Source organism: Vombatus ursinus, unplaced genomic scaffold (assembly GCF_900497805.2).
Source record: "Vombatus ursinus unplaced genomic scaffold, bare-nosed wombat genome assembly UNPS02009205.1, whole genome shotgun sequence".
NCBI lineage: Eukaryota > Metazoa > Chordata > Mammalia > Diprotodontia > Vombatidae > Vombatus > Vombatus ursinus.
The window spans coordinates 22,566,155-22,582,403 of record NW_020948983.1 but is presented as its reverse complement, the minus strand read 5'-3'; the positions used below and the strand labels follow the sequence as shown (position 1 = coordinate 22,582,403).

General features: G+C 37.6%; 1 protein-coding gene across 4 annotated transcripts in view; it reads right to left on the bottom strand.

Annotated features, from left to right (window-relative positions):
- Positions 1-16,249, bottom strand: part of SH3GL3 (SH3 domain containing GRB2 like 3, endophilin A3) — a 136,908-nt gene that overhangs the window by 19,413 nt on the left and 101,246 nt on the right. For 2 of the 4 annotated variants that reach the window (XM_027851458.1, XM_027851459.1), the window contains 2 exons: positions 10,633-10,705; positions 7,642-7,785 (listed from right to left, as the gene is read on the bottom strand). In XM_027851458.1, the coding sequence (XP_027707259.1) occupies positions 7,642-7,785; positions 10,633-10,705 (217 nt within the window). The remainder of the gene's footprint in view (positions 1-7,641; positions 7,786-10,632; positions 10,706-16,249) is intronic. The other 2 variants (XM_027851462.1, XM_027851461.1) reach the window with 1 other exon arrangement.

The window sequence follows — 16,249 nt, the reverse complement described above, 5'->3', positions numbered from 1 at the left end:
GGACCCTAATAGAGCTCAGTTTGATGCACTGTAAATAGGTAGAAATTAACAAAATAAACAAAGATGTCTAAAGAAGTCAGATTGGAACAAGTATAAAGAGTGGAGATTTATACTGAAGACAATGCAATCAGGAAAACATTTAGGGACCACTTTATAAGTTATCTGAAGGACAGGAAGATACCACCTGGATGAAAAAGAATAGTGGACCTTTTTTAATATCCCCCTTCCCAAAACACAGTAACCAAGAGCTACCATAGTTAAATGCCTTCTCTCTAATCTATACAAAATCTTGATGATACATATATGCATGAATTGAAGGCATTCTTAACAAAAGCATGAGGATGGAATAAGCAGACTTTTCCAAGTGGTAGTCAACAAGGGACCAGATCTTTATCATCTCACAATTAACAAAAAGATACAGGGAATATAAGATCGAGAGCCTGATATACAGTAGGTGCTTAATAAATGTTTATTGAATTGAATCATTGTTTGCTGATTATGAAAATACATTTGATTTGGTAGAGCAAAATGCCACTTTATAGACTTTTGTAGAAAGTCATCTCCCATTCAGGCATTAAGATCATTCAAGATTCCTTGGAAAATGTAGTAACACCCCTATTCAGTGACCCGCAGATAATAAACATCAGAAGAGGCATAAAAAGCCTGCATTTGGTTTGAACAGGGCTTTACATATGTCATCTCAATAATTCTCACAGGGTTATAAGGAGGTGCTATTATTAGCTCCATTTTCCAGAGAAGGAAACTGCCCCTTAGAGAGGTTAAGTGATTTGTCCTGGGTCACAAAGTTATTAAGTGTCAGAGGCAGAATTCAAACTCGGGTATTGCTGACTTCAAGCCCAGCATTCTATCCACTGTGCTGCCATATGTTCCCCAAAGAGATCTGCCTCTAATGGAAGAGAACCAACAAAGAGTCCAAGTTGAGGAAGGATTCCCTGTGGATGGTGAAGTCTTTTATTTCCTCCTGTTTGAAGACAGTAGTGTTGGTTGCATCAAGTACCAAGACACTGACGGCAAAGTCTCATGGAAGAGATCTATAATCACTCAAAGGAGTCTGGAGCATCATCCATCCACTTAGAAAAGACCAAGCAGATGAAAATTGCCGATTGCTATCACCAATAGTATTTGACATGATGCTAGAAATGCTAGCTTATAGGAATACGACAAGAAAAACAAGTCAAGAATAGGAATATGAATAGACAAAGAAGAAACAACTGTCACCTTTTTTTTTTGGCAAGGCAATAGGGGTTAAGTCACTTACCCAAGGTCATACAGCTAGTAAGTGTCAAGTGTCTGAGGCCATATTTGAACTCAGGTCCTTCTGATTTCAGGGCCAGTGCTCTATCCATTGTGCCACTTCGCTGCCCCTACTGTCACTTTTTGAAGATGATATGATAGTGTACTTAGAAAAACCAAGGCAACTTAAAAATTAATTGAAATAGCTAATAACTTTGGCAAAATTACAAGATATAAATTAAATGCACATTAATCATCATTTCTGTATAAAAAATTAAAAAAAAACAGAAGGAAGAAATAGAGAAAATCCATTTAAATTAACTACAAAGGGGATAAAATTACCTGGGAGTCTGCCTATCAAGATATACAAAAGAAACTATATGAATACCATTACAAAACAATCTTTAAAATATTAAACACAGTCCTACCTAAATAGTAATTAACTGATTCAGTGACATACCAACAAACAAAAGATAGCATTAGAGAAGTAAAATAATAATAATGAAAGTCTTCTGGAGGAACAAAAGGTCAAGAATCTCAAAAGAAATAAGGGCAAGGGGGAGTACAAAGAAAAGTCTAGCTCATAAGCTATACAACAAAACAGTAATCATCAAAACAATTTGAAACTGGTTAAAAAATGAACCCAATGTTCAACAAACCCAAAGACTCCAGGTTAATAGGGTAAGGACTCACTATTTGAAAAGGGGAAAAAAAAGTGATGATAGAATTGCAAAGCAATCTGACAGAAATAAGATTTAAATCAAAAATCTCAGACCACATACACCAAGATAAGCTCCAAATGGATAAATGAATTTTTGTACAAATAAATGCAATGCAACCAAGACTAGAAGGGAAATAAATAATTTGGGGGGGGAGAGAATAAGTAAGCTTCTATAGTAAGTTTCTCCAATAAAAGCATCTCTTATAAATTCAAATTTATAAAAATAAGAGTCATCCCCCCAATTGATAAATGGTCAAAGAACATGAAGACAGTCCTCAAGGGAAAAAAACTAAGGTATCCATAGTCATATGAAAAACAATGTTCTAAATCACTATTAATTAGAGAAATGCAAATTATAAGGTTATAGCTCACAGTCAACTGCAAAGTTGGAAGAAAGGAAAATGACAAATGTTACAGGGACTACAGGAAAACGGACACATTAATACATTATTGGTGGTGTTGTAAAATGTATAGCCATTATGGAAAGCAATTTGGAATTATGTCCCCAAAGTTACTGATATGTGCATACCCTTTGACTCAACAATACTACTATTAGACCTATCCTCTAATGGGACAAAGAAAGAAGGAAAAGTCTTATATATATACAAAAATATTCATAGTAGCTAAGGGAGTGTCCATCAATTTAGAAAAGGTTTAACAAATTATGGTATAAGAATTAATGAAATGATGACATGCTGTAAGAAATGAAGAGATAGTTTCAGAAAAACCAGGGAAGACTTAAATGGACTGATACAGAAAAAAAGTTAGAAGAATCAGGAGAAAAAAATATACTATATCATCCACAATGTGAAAACAATTTTGAAAGGCTTAAGAATTCTAAGCAATGCAATGATTAATCATGATTCCATCAGACTGATGATGCTAGCTACTATGTCCAGACAGAGAAGTGATAGACTATCTTGGAGAATGAGACATACATTTTTAGACATGGCCAACTTGGGAATTTGTTTTGCTTGACAATGCTTATTTGTTATAAGCGCTGTGTTTTTCCTTTTTGTTTTTGTAGGAGGAGGAAAAGGAGGAAAAATGCTTCATGACTTGAAAAAGTGAAATTTAATTTTAAAACAACTGTCTGTTGCCCATATTTCAATACGAATTTGGATGTATACTCAACAGATCATGTCTAATGCTAAGTATATCTGGGCCAAACAGTATAGATGGGTCCAGAATTGAAAAGAAAGGAGGAGAGTAGGCTCAATTGCTTTTGAGAAATTACAAAGCTCTTTAACTAATCCCAAGCTTTCCATGAAAGCAAAGGCCCTTCTTTTCTATACTAACATTTTACCAGTGTTGCCCTATGGCTTCAAGACCTAGATCATTGAAAAAAAACTTATGATAAGTATCACACAGAAAGGCAAATAAGGGTTACATGATGGGTGTGAGCAGGCTACAGCATTTAACCACCAAAGAACTCTGGGGAAAAGAAGTAAAGAATGTCATCAAAGAATTACATGACACAAAGCATGAGCTGATTACACAGCAAGAACAGAGGATGAAAGAATGGACAGCAGGAGTGCTCCACCTATGCTTTTGTGATGTCAGGAAGAGAGGAGGGAGAACTCCAGCACACTGGCTAGACTAGCTGGTGGTGAGCTTTCAGAAGAACATGGACAGGAGTTGCACAGGATAAGTAAATGCTAGGCTGTGATTTTGCATCTGTGCAGGGGACTCCCATATGTGAGATCACACATCTATTTGAATGTTTGTTACAAGCAAGACCTCATCTGATGGTGATGTTGTAGGGATAGAGGGATAGTATATCCAAAAATGACTGAATTAAACAAAGCAACTGGCAAATTTACAAAACACAAAAGTCAAACAGGTACTTTTAATTTGTTAATATTCTTTCTCTCCATTATGCAGAGTGTTTCAAAAGACTAAAACTACATTAAGCATTTTGAAACAGCCTACATGTTGTCCAACGTTCATCCAGACATGTATATTTAAACTTACAACCTCAGCTTTTGTGCAGCTGATGTTTCTGAGCAAACCTGTGCTCTCTCCCCTTAGGGACCAAATCTCTTTCTTTTCAGGTTTGCCCTGTGGGAGTCAAAATGGAAATTGTTCATTGGATATCAGTGCCGGTTCCTGAAATAAGCCTTTCCTCATTTAATTGGAAAGTGAGCCCACTTCTCATCTGACTCCCAAGTCCCCAAGGCCTGCTACAGCTAAAACCAGATTAATTTGCTAATGGGCACGTCCATACCCTTCCTGAAAGTATAAAAGCCTCATTCTTCCTCTCTTCTTCACCACCAGCTTTAACCTGCTCTCTTCTTCACTGTATGAAGGTGTCCTATCTCTATTAGGTCAATGACTCCTCTTTTCTTCCCTTAATTTTCTTCCCTTGATGCTCTTCCCTCTCTACAGTTGAGTGCAAAATGGGTTGCTTTTCTGTCTGTGTTCCCCCAACAGATCTCAGTTCATATTTAAAACTAAAACTTGCCTGTTTCTCCACTATAAACAACCCACACCTGTACTTTTTACTGGGAGGCTAAATTTCCTTCTCTTAAAGAGGCAGAATAGAGTTACAGAGGGGCATCTAGGTGGTGCAGTGGAGAGAGCACTGGCCCTGAAGTCAGGAGGACCTGAGTTCAAATCTGGCCTCACACCAAACACTTGACACTTACTAGCTGTGTGACTCTGGGCAAGTCACTTAACCCCAATTGCCTAAAATGAAAAAAAAAAAAGAATAGAGTTACAGAAAGAACAGGGTGTATAGTCAGAAGACCTGGGTTTGAATAATGGTTCCAACAGTTACTCCCTGGTGTGGGACATTAGGTGAGTCAGTTGATCTCTGAGCCTCCTCTTCTAGTTCTACAAAATGGCAGTGTTGAATCTGATGGCTTCCTTCAAGTCCTGCTAAAATCTCATGTTCTGTAGGAAGCCTTTCCCAATCTTCTTCAGTTCCTTCCCTCTGGTGATTAGCTCCAATTTATTCTGTACATGGTTTGTCTAATGTAGTTGTTTGTATGTTGTTGCCCCCTTAGACTTTCAGTGCCTTGAGAACAAAGACTGTCTTTTTACCTTTCTTTGTATCCTAGTGCTTAGCAAAGTGTTTGACACACACTGGGTGGTTATTATTGATTGATTATTCTTTAAGATCCTCATAGCTCTAAATTCTATGAACTTCCTGTAATCTTTCTCTCTTTTCCAAATGAAGAAAGATAACCTCTTCTATCTCATAATTTATGTCCAATCAGTGAGAGAGGAGCACAAAATGGAAATAGGGAGTAGTCTGTGTTCATCGAATGTTTCCCTTCTTGAAAGTGATGTGTCTTTCCCATGCTTCAAATGCAATTAAGTTTATTAGGATTTTAGTATTCATAAGCTCTAGGGCAGTGGTCCTCAAACTTTTCTTAATCACACACCACCAAAAGCAAAACATGTTTCGAGGAAATATGCTCAAAACACATACATTAATTTGTAAATCATATATATTTACTAATTACCAATGTTACACATATATCATAAAATGAAAACGAAAAATAAAAATTTTTAAAGAACAAAATGAAGGTGAAATTTAAAAATAATTTCAATTTCATTTATTAACATCAAAACTTTTTTCTCACACTAAACAGATAATAATTTTATAAAATCAATATGACTATGGGTAATAATATGTTGTGATGTAGCAATTACAAATTCTGGTTCAAGGTTTATTTCATCACTTAGTTTTAATGGCTGTCAGCTGAAATGGGAAGGATCTGCAGACTATAAATTCCCTACAAAAGACCTGTTTTTAAAGGTAATATAGTTGTTGGTAGGGAGAAAAGTATTGTTTTTATTTTCCTTATCATAATCCCTAAATCTTAAAAAAAAGTACTTAATCCTTTAGGAGTACCACTGTTCTATAAGAAGCTTTTCGAGAGTGCCCCAGTGTTAGTACTCCATCTCCAACCTCCTCTCCACCCAAAAACTAGAATGTAAAATTGAAGCCTCTATCTTTTTATATCCCCTTCTTTATTATGCACAGGCCTCACCTGTGTTCATATATCCAGAAATAAGGGGGGGGGGGCTAATGTGATACATGATCGCATGACATATGGAGATTAAGTGAAGGCACTAGGGCAAACCTTAATTTCTTCTTTAAGATTAAAAATGAATCTGAAATACAAGTTCTCTTGTTTTTTCCCCCACACCAATATGGATCACATCTGATACACTTTATTTTACTGGAGACCACTAGTTTATCACTTAGTACAAAGCGCTATCTCATGATAAGAAGTTCTTCGATCTTTGAGTCTTTTACGGTCATTTTCAGCTAAAATGGATCTTTGTCCTCCTCCTCAAGTAAACCCCAGGGAATTGTTTTGCTTTTGTCTTTGAAGCTAAAGTACCTGACACATAAGAGTAGGTGCTGAATAAAAGCCTGAGCAGACTGAGGGAGAGAGAAAGGGAGTGATGAGTGATCAAGACAGGATGTACCCAAGGAAACCGTGGTTTCATAATATAGTTCGTATCCGGAAACCTCACCAGCCTTTCCTTCTCCCCTCAAATCAGGCACAACTCCTCAGAATCTTGCTGCTACAAATCAACTTTGTGTGTATGCTTTCTAGCCAAAGGACAAACCATACCTCCCTCAGAGGGCTAGGGGTGCCAAACGACCTGAAGCCTGCCTGAGCTGCATGTGGAGCCAATCCCGCCTAGCTCTGGCCAGGAAACCACGTTAGATCCAGATTTCTTCCTTCAACCACTGAAGCAGGCAGAGATGGAGAGACACAATCCTGCTCAATAAGGGGCCAGGACAGGTTTATGAAATTATCTCAATCGTTTGAATACATGAATATGGAATCTAAGCAGTATAAAAAGTTTGCTATTTATAACCCAAACCCGCCCCACCTTCTAAGCATGCTCAGCCCCTCCACAAATTACCAAGGATCTCCCATGCATTACATTCCTCCTCCCAGTTTCCAAAGCCACTGAGAGGGAAAGGAGGATTAATAAGCCACATAATCATCAGACAGGGAAACTGAATAAGGGCACCAATGTCAATCCATATATTCAATGTTAATAAAGCTTAATTTCTTTTTCAAAATTTAAAAATAAATAGAATTTCGAATATTGACCTCCCACATTCCCATGGCTTGTCTAGTATATCTTGTGCATACACCATGGGGTTTGTACACTCTGCTTGGAAGACCACAGGGTTAAGAAATCTGTATGAACCATACTATCCCAGCCCAAAGTGGGAAATTTTGCCACCCTCAAGTTTTGTGCCATTATTTTGCTAACGTGCTAAAAATGTGTAAACATCATTAAAAATCAACAAATAAGGGGCAGCTAGGTGACGCAGTGGATAGAGCACCAGCCCTGAAGTCAGGAGGACCTGAATTCAAATGCAGCCTCAGACCAAACAGTTGACATACTTATTAGCTGTGTAACCCTGGGCAAGTCACTTAACCCCAATTGCCTAAAAAAAAAAAAACAACAAATATAAATTAACAACAAAGTATGTTACCTTGCATTCATTACCTGCATCCCCCATAAATTCTAAAGACAATACACTATATTGATGAACTTTCAAAATCTATTTTGCTGCTCTTCAGTCTTTCAAATTTGTGTGCATTAACTTAAAAGCAATAAAATACTATCTTTTCCAGGACAATATAAGCTTAGATATTCAAAGGTACCTGGCATACACTCACCAAACATAGAATCTTCTCCAAGCTCTGCCCCATATCGTAGCATAGAATCTCCTAATAAGCCTTCAGGCTGTGGGTATCCTGTGGTTCCCACCTGCCCTGTGATCTTGGACACGGTATTCTGCATTCCTAGCTTCATTCTGTATGCTTAAAAATATGGTTATTTGTAATTCTTTAAAATTAAAAAGGCAGAACGCATGACATCAAGCAAATACAGTTGCAGCACCACATTGGAAGGCCACTTTATGACTTAGGTACATCAGTAGATGAAAAGATGGGCAAAAGCTCACATATGTAAATGGAGGTCTTTCTTTCTTAACCCTTTTAAATTCAAGTTGTAAAACTTTGGATTCTTGACTAAGCTAAGGGCTAAGCAAGTATACTTATACAAGGGCAGAAAACATACATATTCAAGGCCCAAACCAGTAACAACTAGTAAGTTTCGATACATATATTCCCCTCATAACTCCCAATCTTCAAAAAAGCAAAACAAAACAAAAAATCTTGAAAATATAGTGCTAGTGAGATGCATCAATCAAAGCTAGCAGCCAAGACCCATGGACAAAAAAGGTTTCCTGCTGACATTAAAATGAGATGAATTTAACTCAGTAATATTGCATAATTTCACTAAGTACCCACCAGCATGTATTTACTTTTAAAGAAAAAATTTAAACTAAAATTGCATCACTCAAGCAACAGACATAGATATCCTTTCTCCCTTCTCTCCTTTTACCTCCACACCTCTGTGTACCTGAACACTAATTTAGATAAACCTTGTTTAAATGAAAAATAAAGCAATGTTCTTTTGTCTCTGGTGCAAGTAAAAGAATAAAGTTGAGAAAATGTTTTAATGTGAAAAAAGAAAAAAAGAAAGTGAACCATGTTGAAATGTTTTGCATGACTGCACATATATAGTCTATATCAAAATGCTTGCCTTCTCAGAGATGGGGAAGGGAGAGAGGGAAGGAGAGAATTTGGAACTCAAATTTTTTTTTATAAACTAATGTCAAAAAGTGTTTTTACATGTAATTGGAAAAAATATTAAAAAAAGATAAAAGAAAGTGAGTCATGTTAAATTTAGGGATCAAAACCAAGAATAAGTGGTGACTCTGTACAACAGTATGTCCTGGTTGCAGATTTTTAAGATTTGGGTAAGCTCTGCAACTTCCTGTAACCATTTTCCTGCTTGATATCAAAACATTGTGCTTTTGGCCTTTTTTCACGTGTCAGAGGCAAGATACTGGAACTCAAGGCCCTGCACAAGTCTCAGTCTGATTTGTCATCGTCATGAAAACAAAAAATATTTATTGAGCACCTAATCCACAGTGGCCTTGGTGTCTGGCATTAGCAATAACGTCATAGTTTCTACCCTCAAGGTGGAGGTAGAGATTGCAAAGGTAGAATACTTAGAACATAAAAGAGAGAGAGAGAGAGAGAGAGAGAGAGAGTGTGTATATGTGTGTGTGTGTGTGTGTGTGTGTGTGTGTGTGTGGTGATGGAAACCTGTCTTGTTACTTTAAGAGTGTCTCCCCCCACCATGCATACACAATAAAGAATACAGTAAGAAAAAATCATTAAAATTAAGAAATCAGAAGAAGAGGTCATTGAGGGCTGGGATAGTGAAATAGGCTTTAATGGAATAAGTTGAAATATAACTAAGTCACAAAAGAAGAATGGAGCTTAAAAACATGAAAAGGATATAGAAGAGAATTGTAGACAGGGAAAGGAGGATAAATAAAAGCATGGAGAATGGAAAGTGGGTGGGCGACTAATGTGGTTAGAACAAAGGATTAATATATGGCAGTGGTCGGACATAAATTTGGAAATCTAGACTGAAAGTCTTTGAATTCTAGTTTGTATTTTATCCTGTCAGAGGCCTGATGGAAGTTTCTGAGCAAAAGATGTTTTAGGAAGATTGTTCCAGGCCTAGTAGAGGAGATGAACTGTAGGCAGAAAAACCACCTACGAAGCTATTAAAGGTGTCCAGGTGAAGGGTGATAAGGGCATGGATATCAACCTGCAGAGCAGCAACTTTGGGATACACATTTCTAGTGGAAGAAACTTGTTGCTAGGGATGTTATTTAATGGCACTTCACTTGACCCAAAGTGATTTATATCTAAAAAAAATCTCACCTATACAGAACACAGGTGAGAGCCAGGAAGTAAAAGAAAAAAAGGGTTTTAGTAAACAGAAAAAGATCATAGCACTAAATTATATGTACTGAACTCATGAACTTAGGTAAAGGAATTCATTTAAGGCAAGAAAATCTCCTTAAGCCTTTATTCAATTGGTATACTCTTACTTTAGACCATATTCTAAACAAGATCAGTTATTTGTCTTGCCAAGCGGCAATTCCTCGAAGCCTTGATCATGGGTTTAAACCTCTTGGCATGTGAGCCTTTATCACTTCAGACCCCCTTTGACACAGGACTTCAGCAAAAGCAGCTCATTGACAGGAAACAAGCCTGAATAAAGAGCTTTTATCCTCTCTTTAAAATCTTTCAATAAAAATACCCTTGCTTCATTGTGTTGTTACACTCTACTTGGCAGATAAGCCAAAGAAGCTCTGTTGAAATGAGGAGGCAAAATTTAACTAGGCATTTGCCAAGTTTCTCATCTGACTAGCATATTCTCTGAAATTACTCTGCATGAAGAGAAGATTCATTTTCTAAACTTTTTATCAAATACTTGGAACACAAAATGCCCTGCTTAGGAAACCTCAGCAAAGAAAGGCAGTGCAATAAGTACACTGGAAAGAGCACTCAGTTTGGAGTTCAAAGACTTGGATTCAAACCCTGGCCCTCCTATGTGACCTTAGGCAAGACTTCAGTCTCCTAATCTACGATAGGGGTGAACTAGATGACCTCTAAAATTCCTTCCAGCTCTCAATCTATAATGTACTCATGGTGTGCTGATTTTTTTTAAAAAAGCCTGTAACATTCTTTGATGTTAGATGAAATGTTAGAAGATGTCAAGACATTTCCTAACTTTACCTGTATTTGGCTGAAGATACTCGGTGCATTTTGTAAGAAGACCTTCAATTGCTTTATTGGTTACTTCTGTTCTCTGAAAGAGAAATTTTACAAGATGTAAAAATACCAGGAAATCAAAACAATCCACATATAACATCAAACTTTAGAAGCAATGTTTAATAATGAAATGCTGGTAGAAACAGCATGATGTTTTAATTTAGACAAAGATTCTTCCTGCGATTGGGAAGTGCCAGTGTCTTATCATTTGCAGTCTTCCAGTATGTCAGGGCCTCTGGACAGGTTTTAAATTAAAATGAACGTTAATTGACTTATTTTTAGAACAAAGCCCTTGTTTCTCAGAAACATGGGTACCTATCTTAAAACCAAGCCTGAGAGCTGTGGGCTGAACCTTTGGTGATTCCCAAGTGGCAGCAGAGTATAGCTCAGCAGATTAGGGACTGATATTCTCGTGCTACTTTCATCATTCATTCAACCGTCAATCAAAAGTTTATTATAAGCATGGCACCTCGTTAGAGGACAGGATTAAAAAGGCAAGAACAAAAAATAAAACACTGTTATCATTCGCTTGCTAGTTGAACTTGGGCCTTTATACCTATAAGATCGTATTTATAATGTAATTCCCTCATAATGGGAATACCATATTTCATTATTTGGGATGGAATAGTAATGAAAGCCGAGTCAATTTATGCTGAGGCCAGAAGAAAAAAAAAATATCAAAGGGCACAAATGACCAGGTGAAAGCTCTAATTTTTCCTGAGTGCTGGCATTCCTGGGGTTGCTTTTCATAACCTCTCACCTGAGAAGCACTGAGGTGTAACGAAAATTTTCAGCCAAGGTATTTCCTGTTGCACATGTAAATCTAATGAATGGAGGTAGTTGAAAACAAGTTCCCTGCCTCCCATCTCTCTCTTCTCTAATCCAGCCTCTAGAGCAATGTTTCTAAAGCACAGGTCTGACCATGTCATTCTCTTCTTCTAAAAGCTCTAAACATCTCCTATTTGTCCAGTTTAAAACACACACACATATGCTTTTAACATTACACATTACATGCAGTGTAGGCCCAATCAAACTAACCTTGTTGCTCGATCTCCTAAATAACATCTCCTCAAATCTCCTATTTCTGAGCTTTTGCACACAACCCATCTCCCAATCCTGAATGCTCTTCTCCTCCTCACCACTACCTTTTAGAATGTCTCTAGCTCCCCTCAGTACTCAACTCAAATGCCACTTCTAATACAAAGCTTTTCCTGACTTTTCCAACTGCTTCCCCTCTTCCCACAAAAGCTAAAATTGTATATGTTTTAGTATGTGTATACATATACATATTTATGTACACACATACATATATATACACATACATGCTTATACATATACATGTTTTTATCTGTTATTTCATCCCCTAATAAAATGTAAAATACCTGAGAGCAAGAACTTCTCGCTTGTTCATATATATATATATTATATATATAAACTATATATATAATATATATATCACTAACTATAGCGCATGTAAATAACTAATAAATAACTAATAATAACTAATAAATGCTAATTGATTATGCCCACATAGCATGCCTAAACTTCACTTTAAGTGGCCCAGGAAGGTTCCTTTGTAGAAAGTAATCTCTCTTAGTGAGTAGAAACTATTTAACATGTGTATTTGTGTCAGGGGCCTAACACAGGGGTTGGCCCACAGTTGACACTTAACATATGCTTGCTGATTAACAATTAGGAATAGCCTTATACTACATGTTATAAATTAAGAAGTGCCAAAAAGCTAGGCTTACAAATATCCAGCAGGGTCACTAATTCGAATTAATCATCGGAGTCAGCCAAGTGTTTTAAATTAAAACAGGGAAAAACCCCTTTATAAATAAAAGTATGTAAATTCTAACTACACCAGTAAATATGACTATGCAATATAAGATAAGGAAAATCTCCACTGTATTCCTGCCATTAAAAAAATTCCAAATTGTAGGTATTTGAGGAATATGATTTTATTATATTTAAGTCATTGCAGGCACAAAAGACCAATTTCCATATAAATATTAAGTAAATAGCTGAGTTAAAAACTCAAGGAAGTTTGCTAGCAGTCAGCAGCAAGACTAAATGAAAAGAGCACTGAACTGGGAAAAACAGGGCACAGGTCCTAAAATTGTCTTTGCCACTGTCTAACAGAATGACATTGGGCAAGTTACTTTGAACCTCTCTGAGCCAAAATTCCTCATCCATAAAATGGGACTGACTCAAAATACCTGACCTCCTTTTGATTTTATTTTGTCTAGAACCAGCCCTCCAAATCACTTCCAAACCAGGCTCACCCCCAGCCTTTGCTGGCTCCCCCATAGGTGCTCTCTTTTCCCTTTAGAATGTAATCTCTTTGAGTGTAAGCACTATCTTGTTTCCTTGTAATGGTGTTCCTAGTGCTTGGCACAAGCACAGTGCCTGGCACATAGCACATGCTTACTAAATTATTTTTCTTTCAATCACTCATTCATTCACGGTGTTGTATAGAGGATGGAATAAAATATAGAACATGAAAGCAATCCATTCAAAAACAGAAAGTACTAAATAAATTGGCAGGGAAGATAAAATGGCAGACTAACAGGAAAGACTTGCCTGAGATCTCTCAAATTCCCCTCCAAACATCTTTAAAATAATGCCTCATATCAATTTCTGGAGTGGCAGAACGAACAAAAGGTCAAGAATGCAACAATGTAAAGGGCGGAGCCAAGATGGCGGAGGCAAAGCAGTGACTATCTTGAGCTCTCTCCCAAAGCCCTCCAAATACCTATAAAAAATGGCTCTAAACAAATTCTAAAGCAGCAGAACCCACAAAAAGACAGAGTGAAACAAATTTCCAGCCAAAGACAGCCTGGATGGTTGATCGAAAGGTATATCGCGCCAGGAGGGGAGAGGAGTGCAGTTCGGCGTGGGCACGCAGGCCACAGCAAACCTGAAACAGGCCTCAGAGGGCTAAATTGCAGGCAGCTGTGGCGGTTTCCAGCCTTCTCAACCCCTGAATGCCAAAGACAACTTAGAAGGTCAGCGGGAAAAGTCTGTGACTGCAGTGAGAGAGGAGCTAGATCTCGGCCACAAGTCTCACACATGGCCCAGGGCCACGGCTTTTTCCTGAGCTTCTGGCCCACAGACTGAGGGGGAATCGAGTGGCTGTTCAGAGAGGGATTGCAGGGATCTCTTTGCCAGGGCTGAGGCAGGAATCTCTTGCTTTACTGGTGCTTGGATATGGGTCACAGTTCTGAGGGGTGGTCCTGGGGCAAGGAGGAATGCTGGTGTGGTGGAGCTTGTTGTGGTGGTGAAGAGAAAACACCTTGCCCCTTATCATACCATCTTGGAAGAACTGAAAATTTACAGGTCCCTAGAAGTACCTCTGAAAACAGCTGTACAAACCCCCGAAGCTTGGGACAATACCCTCTTCACATCGGAAGCAGACTCTTACCTTAACAAAGAGTTTAAAACTCAAGTAATTGGCCGGGATCGTGAGTAAGCAGCGCAAAAAGAGTCAGACTATATTATCTTACTTTGGTGACAAAGAAGATCAAAACATACAACCAGAAGAAGACAACAAAGCCAAAGCTCCTACATCCAAACCCTCCAAAAAAATATGAATCAGTCCCAGGCCTTGGAAGAGCTCAAAAGGGATTTGAGAAGCAAGTAAGAGAAGTAGAGGAAAAACTGGGAAGAGATATGAGAGTGATGCAAGAAAAATCATGAAAAAGAAGCTAATAGCTTGCTAAAGGAGACCCAAAAAAATACTGAAGAAAATAACACCTTAAAAAATAGCCTAACCCAAATGGCAAGAGGTCAAAAAAACTAATGAGGAGAAGAATGCCCTAAAAAGCAAAATTGGACAAATGGAAAAGGAAGTCCAAAAGCTTACTGAAGAAAATACTTCCTTAAAAATTAGAATAGAGCAATTGGAAGCTAGTGACTTTATGAGAAATCAAGACACTGTAAAACAAATCCAAAAGAATGAAAAATTAGAAAACAATGTGAAATATCTCACTGTAAAAACAACTAACCTGGAAAATAGATCCAGGAGAGAGAATTTAAAAATTATTGGACTATCTGAAAGCCATGATCAAAAAAAGAGCCTAGACATCATCTTTCAAGAAATTATCAAGGAAAACTGTCCTGATATTTTAGAACCAGAGGGCAAAATAGAAATTGAAAGAATCCACCAATCACCTCCTGAAAGGCATCCCCAAAGGAAAACTCCTAGGAATATTGTAGCCAAAGTCCAGAGTTCCCAGGTCAAGGAGAAAATATTACAAGCAGCCAGAAAGAAATAATTCAAGTATTGTGGAAATACAATCAGGAGAACACAAGATTTAGCTGCTTCTTAAGGGACCACAGAGCATAGAATATAATATTCCAGAGGGCAAAGGAGATAGGATTACAACCAAGAATCACCTACCCAGCAAAACTGAGTATAATCCTATAGGGGGAAAAATGGTCATTCAGTGAAATAAAGGACTTTCAAGCATTCTTGAAGACCAGAGCTGAATAGAAAATTTGATTATTAAATACAAGACTCGAGTTGAATATGAAGAGGTAAACAGGAAAGAGAAAATCATAAGAGACTTATTAAGGTTGAACTGTTTACATTCCTGCATGGAAAGATGATATTTGTAACTCATGAGACCTTTGTCAGTATTAGGGTAGTTGGAGGGGAAAAAATTATGTGTACGTATATATAGATATAGATAGATTGATAGAGGGCACAGGGTGAGTTGAAACTGAAGGGGTCATATCTGAAGATTAAAATTAACGAGTGAGAGAGGAATATACTAGGAAAAGGAGAAAGGGAGAGGTAGAACAGGGTAAATTATCCCACAAAAAAAACAAAAACAAACAAAAGAAAAGGCTCCTACAGTGGAAGAGAAATGGGGGAAGGTGAGAGGGAATGACTGAATCTTATTCTCACAGGATTTGACTTAAGGAGGGAATAACATAAACACTCAATTGGGTATGTAAATCTGTCTTACCCTATAGGAAAATGGGGGGGAAGGGGACAAGAGAGTAGGGGAACGATAGAGAGGAAGGCAGATTGGGAAAGGGAGTAATCAGAAGCAAGTACTGAGGAAGGTCAGAGTCAAAAGAAAGAATAGAATAAATGGGTGGGCGGGATAGGATTAAGGGAAATACAGTTAGTTTTTCACAGCATGTCTACTATGGAAGTGTTTTGCATAACTGCACATATATAACCTATATTTAGTTGCTTGCCTTATCAATGAGGGTGGGTGGGGAGGGAGGAAGGGAGAAAATTTGGAACCCAAAGTTTTAAAAACACATGTTTAAAAAAAATGTTTTGGCATGCAACTGGAAAATAAGAAATACAGGAAATGGGGTACAGAAATCCATCCTGCCCTACAGGAAAACTGAAGGGGAAGGGGATAAGAGAAGCGGGGGAGAGATAGAAGGGAAGGCAGACTAAGGGAAGGGGTATTTAGAATGCGTGCCATCTTGGGGTGGGGGGAGGGGCGAGATGGGGTGAAAATTTGGAACTCAAAATCTTGTGGAAGTAAATGTTGAAAACAAAAAAATAAATAAAAATTACCATTAAAAAAAAGAATGCAACAATGTTCCTGCCTAA